This window comes from Mauremys reevesii, linkage group 11 (assembly GCF_016161935.1).
Source record: "Mauremys reevesii isolate NIE-2019 linkage group 11, ASM1616193v1, whole genome shotgun sequence".
In the NCBI taxonomy this organism is placed as follows: Eukaryota; Metazoa; Chordata; order Testudines; family Geoemydidae; genus Mauremys; species Mauremys reevesii.
Window position 1 is genome coordinate 61,063,742 of NC_052633.1, and position 7,352 is coordinate 61,071,093.

The 7,352-nt window shown below is 41.2% G+C and overlaps 1 protein-coding gene across 2 annotated transcripts in view; it reads right to left on the reverse strand.

Moving 5' to 3' along the window:
* GPR39 (G protein-coupled receptor 39) overlaps positions 1 to 5,660 on the reverse strand; it is a 127,617-nt gene extending 121,957 nt beyond the window's left edge. The window contains exon 1 of one of the 2 annotated variants that reach the window (XM_039495974.1): positions 3,922 to 5,638. In XM_039495974.1, coding sequence (XP_039351908.1) covers positions 3,922 to 4,789 — 868 coding nt within the window. In that variant the 5' untranslated portion in view covers positions 4,790 to 5,638. Of the gene's footprint in view, positions 1 to 3,921 lie in introns of both variants that reach the window. The other variant, XM_039495975.1, reaches the window with a different exon arrangement.
* Between the last annotated feature and the right edge of the window lie 1,692 nt (positions 5,661 to 7,352).

Here is a 7,352-nt window from a genome sequence, read left to right on the forward strand (position 1 = left end):
TATAGTAACAGAAGAATTTGGTTCTGTACATATTTCAGTAGTATCTACCTTTGTACTCTCCCTCAAACACATGCTCTCTCTAGGCTATGACTGTCCATTCCCATCTGCATCTTGATTCCTTCCCGCAAACTATCTACTAGACTCTGAAGTGATACAGGAAATATTTTCTCACTGTCAACATTCCCAATTTGTTTTCATTATTGCCAAACATGGCACAATAATATGGCACTAAAAAAATAAAAAAGCATCCATTTCTACTTCTGTGTTTTTCTACTTACATTCTTCTCATCTTTGGTAGATTTATGAATTTCTGTTTTGTAGAAGTTATCACTTTTAACAACTAGAGAAAGAAAATGCTAGATTGTTTTTATTGCTGTTAGATGCTCAAAGACATCTTGCTATACGCTGTCATTTACATTTCACATTTAATGTGAAATATGTTGGAAATGAGCAAATATTTGTTTTAATTTGACCCATCTGTTAAATTAAATACAAAGAGGGCTGCTAAATCAACATATTTAAATTCAGCAACTTGTAAACAATTTATATGTTTGTTTCTTCTTGGTTAAAACTGCCTTCAAGCATAATTCTTATGAAATCCGCATATTAAATTGCATTGTATTATCCTCATGGATGCAGGCCATGATTTTTTCCTCTTCAGTTCATTAATTTATTTCCTAACCCAAGTTAATTAGTGAGACTCATATTTTTAAGAGCCATTTGAAATACATCGTAGGAATCATTTCAGGAAATTCATGAAAGCATTTTCCAACACCGTCAGCAAGCTGGTCACACAGAGAAAATGTTAGATACCAGTGGCAAATTCCTTTAATATTAAGCACCAGCCAATTGCTTTCATTTAGCTTTTAGCTTTGGTCTTGACCCATTTCCAACTTGACAGTCAAAGGAAAAATTAAAAATTAAGAGGTAGGGACGGTGAGACTGGCAAAAAAGGGGCCAGCTCTTACCAAGGCTTAGGCCTCGGCCAAGCACTGACAAATTCATAGCTGGAATACTGTCTGTTTCACCTGTGTATCAGCATGGTTAAGATGGATATTGAACTTATAACCATGGGTTTAGTGTTTAGACTTTACGAAATGCTTGTAAATTGCTGCATGCATTAATCTCACTTAGAATATCTGTAAAAAAAAGTGTTTGCTATGAAACCATAAACCCTCTCAGCAGGGATTGTCTCCTGTTCATCAAGGCTACCAAAACTCAATGGGCCATTGTGGGACATTACAATACAAAGCCTTTGTTAACTGCCCCTTCACAAGCATGAAGAGGCTCCGTACAAAAAAGCTGAACCCAGCAGTTTGAATTCTGAAAGAAGGAAATAAAAATAGCTGATGAGAACGTTTTTCATCTTTTGCTGTTGAGACTCTCAGAGGGCTAGAGCTATGAAACAGAAGCAGAGATCCCCAGGGTCAACCTGGATTAGCCCTAAAAGACATTCAGTGCTGACAGATTACGACAACTCTCATCTTTTGGCACTACAGACTAACTCATTTGCGTATATATGTTTGCCTGCTTTAACCTGTAATAAAGTTTAGGATTAAGGATTGGCTATGTGTTGTCTTCGGTGTGAGATCAGAGGTACAATTTGACATGGGGGTGAGTGACTGGTCTCCTGGGACTGGCAGCAACCTGAATAGCATAATTCTTATGATAATTCTTATGGTATCTTTGGTGTATACCAACGAACCATTGCTAAATCCAGCTTGCCTGGATGGCAAGATAGACTGGAGTGTCCAATGGGACTGTCTGCAACTCCATGGTAAGACTGTTATGGCGCTTTAGGAGGACACGCTTGTTACTGAGTTGGTGAAATCTAATAATAGAACATACCACCCGTTTGGGGTGTCTGCCCTGAGGTTGGCACTCAAGGTTGTAAGCCACTCCAGACAGAGTGACAGGGGATAAATGGGAAGAAAAGCCACAGTAATTTAGTTTCCCCTCTGTACCCACATAGAGCTTATTGCAGGATTGGGGCCTTAAACTGGACTTAAATGTAAGTGTGGACAATTTGTGAGGGGAGCAAGTTCCACAGATATCTGAAAGGTCCCACTGTAACAAAGACCTTAAATAGCAATATCTTCTCTCCCCCTTGCTCCGTGCAACGTGCATTAGTCATTGCCTTCCATCCCAGAAGGCAGTTCAGATAAAACAACGTACATTTCAGTGGCGCTGTATCACGTTTATACAGTGCCTTTCATTCCAAATGATCCCAAAATAGTTTGCAGTATAGTTAGAGAACCACAGTAACCAGAGTGTTTCTTCTAAAAAAAAAAAAAAAAAAAAAAAATGCACTTTAGACACAAGGACCAGACAAGTGTTTTGACAAAATAAAGCATGTGGCCTGAAGCTTAATTTCTCACATTTGAATCCTGCAGAACACTTCATGCATGTATTTGGCCACATCTGTTATCCAATACTTTTAATCTGGTTACTGAGACGTAATTACAGGAGTTAGGTTAGACCTTTCTACATGGTATCTTTTAATTGGGTCTGCAATTCTGACCCAGACATAATGCAGAAGGGGCCAGAGAGAGACCGAGTCTCCTTTCACTATAGCTAGAATTCCTGGTTATCCATTTCTTTCCCCCTATTCCATAGACCTCTAGAAAAGGCTTGGTGGGCTGTGGATAACAGCGAGACTATGGCTAGCTAGGAGAATATAGGACAGTCACTGTTAATCTCTGCAAGGTTTTCTAAGTGGAAAAGCCTATTTGCGTCAACCCCCTTCCTGAGATATCAGAGTGCCAAAAAGCTGCACTGAAATCCTACTTTGTCCACTAGCTTGTCCATTTACCATAGCCACTATTGTATTAAGCAAGCCAACAAAACGAGGATTTTGCTGTAATTCAAGCAGGACATGATTAAGAGCACTTCTAAGACCCTCAACTGGAGGTGGAGGCTCCATGGATCACAGCCTGGAAAGATTCCAAGTTGGTGAAATGACAACTTGATTAGTCGTAGTCTGACAAATGTGGTGAGAGAGATCGGAATCAGACATCATTCCAAGGTTATGGGCCTTCAGATAAGACCAGAGGAAAAAAAGCAAACAAACCAGAGCAACAGCAACCTGTTAGACCAAATGAACTCTCCAGTCTAATTTCAGTCAATCAACAATCAACTTAAATATAGCAACAATTGACAAAGTTCAGCACAGGTAGCAGGACATGCATCAGAATTGGCTGAGATTTAGATCTTGTGAGACAACACATTTTTGCAACAGCCACATATTCAAGAATTTAAGGGGGGAAAAATGGCAGAAGGAAGAGTTTGACACCAAGTCACTATCCCTCTGCCCTGCCTACCAGACTAACACTGTATACACCACAGTGAGGCCCGTTTCATTTGTCCACAGGGAAAGAAACACAGAGTGTAACCAGGCAGCATAAATACAAAAAGTAAATTGGATTTTACTTAGTGACTTACCTCCCTCCCCATTGCTTTAATGTGGTAGAATGTTAATAAGAGACAGCCCAGGGAATCAGGTTTTTTAAAATATATTACTTAAAATATAAAGGTTCCCTTAAAAAAAAACTGGAATGAAAACACCCAACCTTGGCCTTTGTGTAGAAAGCCAAGGGTTGCAGATGGTATGAGAACTGTTCATCCAGGCATGGCCCTCAGTTGTGCCATTTGAGAGACACTATTCATTTTCAGTCCCACATTCCACACCAGCTTGGGGTCCCATCACTTTAATTGTTAAAGTTATTTTCATCAAGAATGAAGAACCACAAAAGTGAGGAAATCGAGTGATTTATTTAGCTATATGAATAATTTTCTTAAATTCTGGGGCCTCCGTCATTTTGGACCTGCATCCCATACTTCAATACACATTTGGGCCTTGGCAGGGTGAGAGAGATACCTCTAAGTTTCTTCCCAACCCCTGCAAATAAAACATGCCCTTACCTAGGAAGAGGGTGGTCTGTTTCCTGGAGTTCTTGCCCTCCATGCTTTCATTTTTCCTTAGATACTGCTCCTGGTGACTTCGTACCCCCTGAACCGTCACAGTCCCATTCTTGAGGATCATCAGAGTTTTCATCATGCTGCGGCACATGAAGGCCACCGATATCAGCACCACGATGTACACAGTGAAGGCGCTGAAGATGCTGGACTGGAAGACAGTCCACTTGGAAGCAAGATTTGTACATATAGTGACATTGTACTTCAGGTTAGCCCAGCTGTGTCTGGAGGTAGGTGTGATACAGGCAGTCACCCCTCGGTGATCAGGGACAGCTTCTAGGGGGTATTCAGTGCCCATTGCAAAGAGCAGGGGCAGGGCCACCAGGATGGAGATGACCCAGACAAAGGCAATGAGTATCTTGGTCTTATGGGGTCCAGAGGCAACCCTGAACTTGAAGGGGTGGCAGATGGCAACGTACCTCTCGAAGCTGAGGGTGGCCACGTGCAGTATGGTGGCATAGCTGCAGGCCTCGAAGAGGAAGCAGTACAGCTTGCAGGCCACGTTGCTGTTTGAGGTGGAGAAGGGGCTCCAGATAATGCTGAAGAACTCCACAGGCATCCCCAGCAGGATGACCAGCAAGTCGGAACAGGCCAAGCTCACCATATGGTCCGTGACCTCTTTCTGCAGATAGCCTTTCCTCTGCAGCACTTTGGTGGTCTGGATGGTGATACTGTTGCCCAGGATCCCCGCCACAAAGATAAAGATGCAGATGAAGGCAAGAATGATCTTGATCCACAGCGCAAGCTCGAACTCTGAGACATGACTGTGATCAATGACATGAGAGCAATTTGCCTGGTCACTTGGCGCTGCCATGACCAAGTCCAGGAAAATACAAGGAAAAGTTGGGTGGGGGAGAGACTCTGCTTACCCACTCCCTCCAATCTTCAAAATAAAGCAGTAAATAGATCCCTCTTCCTCCCTTCACATTCACAAGCAAGCTGGTACAAGCAGGCTGCAGTGAAAGAGACTCTACAAGCCACACCTGACCTGAATCAAAGCTGGTTTGTTAGTTACTGAGACTGTGTCAATAATCCAGCACAGGCGTGGTGGGGAGGAGAGAGGGTAATTCTCAGCAGGCATTCCCCTTTTCTTATGATGGATGAAACAAATTTCTTTTCATTCTTCCTTCTCTCGTCTCTGCTGAAATCAATTCTATTTTCTCAAACACTCCAGACAACGACCTGCAGGGTTGTACCTCTTCCATTCACTGCTGTTATCTGCTGCCTTGCAGAGCACACCTTGCACCTAGGCTTCCACTACTGCAAACTTGGGGATGACATAAGAGTTTGTGCAGCTGCTCCTGTTTAATATTAACCTGTGGCTGAGACAGAGACAGGATGTGGTCACTGACCAGCAGTCAGGTGGGTAGGAGGGAAAAAGTGCAACAGCCTTTCAAAACAAGCAGCCTCCACTTCCTGAAATCAGATACCTGCTGCTGTAACAGGCCTTTACCCAGAACCTACCAGCCAGGAGACAAACAAAGGTGGGGTTGGTGTGGGAGGTGCACACTGGAGAGAGAAGATTCATTCAGTAGCTTCCCTCTGAGCAGGATTCAGGCTTTTGCTCTATGCTGATTTTAACCTCCTTTGTTGCTCTGCTTTTACATTCCTTTTAATCAGCACATTCTTCCTGAGTGGTTGTGATGCAGCAGAGCAAAATAAAGTGGGCCTAAGCCTCCCTTCAGGTATAATTTGATTGACTTCAATGGGGCTGGCTTGATTTATGCTAGCTGAGGAGCCAGACCAATATTTTGATTGCAGCCCTATATAAACAAATAGTTTTCTTAGTGTAAATAAATAAATTACTGGTGATGAGCTGATGGGTTTATAAAATACCTATTTAGAATGTAAAGGGTGTTCTAACAAGTTTTAAAGTAAATCAAACTCTGGGCATAAACAGATTAATAGTATCTCTTTACATTGCCATTTTTCCCCCTGCTAGATAAAAATAATACAGATAGGGATCCTAATCACGCTCATTCCTTCCAATAATCATGACTGGCAGGGATTAGACTGTATTTCCCTCTTCCCTGCCTCGTCCCAGAGGGACTGAATTTAATACACTTTAGTTTTAGTTTCACCCCAGGACACTAACGGCTCCTGAAGTAATCCCTGGGCCCATTGATTTAGGGGGGCTGTATGGGTTAGGAAAACTTCACAGTACAATGCAAGTTGTTTTTCCCAAAATGGCATAATAATTTTAGCAGCTGTAATCATGGAAGGTCCCGTATGATGAGCTGTTCTAATACTAAATCCAAGAAAAGTGGGTTCAAATAGTAATTTTTATTAACTAGACAAGTTCAGGTCACATTTTATCTCAAGATAAAATAGGAGCATTAGAAAAATATTATTAAGCAGCCTCCTCATATTTAGTGGTTATCTCTACACCTAGGCAGCCCAAGTACATAACGAACAAAGGATGCCAATAACTAGATAATCAGCACCTGTTTCAATGGATTATTTATGCAGTCCTGTTTCAGAGAAACCACCTCAAACCTTGCAGAACTTCAAGCCCTGTAGCCCCAGTCATCTTTCCTTATGTTTGATAATTCAAATTTGTTCTGCTCAGACAAGCTTTCTATTATTACCCAATTTCGTTCACTTAATTTTACTTTATAAAAGTGTGAACAAAGATTACATATGCATGACTGAATCATGGAAATGAAGCTAATTAAAATTTGCTGCTTACCATCAAAGGGAGGAAAGAGAGCGAGAGGGGGTCCAAGAGGATTAGATCTCCCCCTTTTTCCACACCAATTATAAAATGCATATGCAATTTTGCAGTTTTCAATATTATCTTTAGAATATACACAATGTTTATTAACTCCCTTTATTAGAGTTGTAGTACCACAGAGGGAATAGGAGTGCAAAGAGAATATTTCAGTGCCCATAAAGTGAGACCATAAAAAGATGGTACACAGGAGCTGCCATATTAGATCAGAACAATTGTCCATCTAGTCCAGGATCCTCTCACGAAGGTCTGAAATACCCAACATGGATAATTATGCAATAATATATCTATAAGGGAAGATTCTTCCTAATCACAGATAGTTAATGGTTGTCTGCAGTATGAAGGTTGATAGCTCTCATATATTTTATTCTAATTAGTGTAGCAGTAGATTATACTATTATTATTCATATGTATGTCTAATCTTTTGGGGGATCTTATTACGCTCTTTGCCTTACAAATATCTTGTGGCAATGAGTTCCACCGGTCAATTTTGTATTGTATTCCAAATTTTCTTTTATTATTTTTAAATTAATTTCCATGGATGGACCCTTGTTCTTGTATAAGAAGAAATGGTTCTTTACAGCACTCACTTGATCTATCTGCTGCTCATTGGGTTTTGCCCAACATTGCCTAACATGTCCAACAG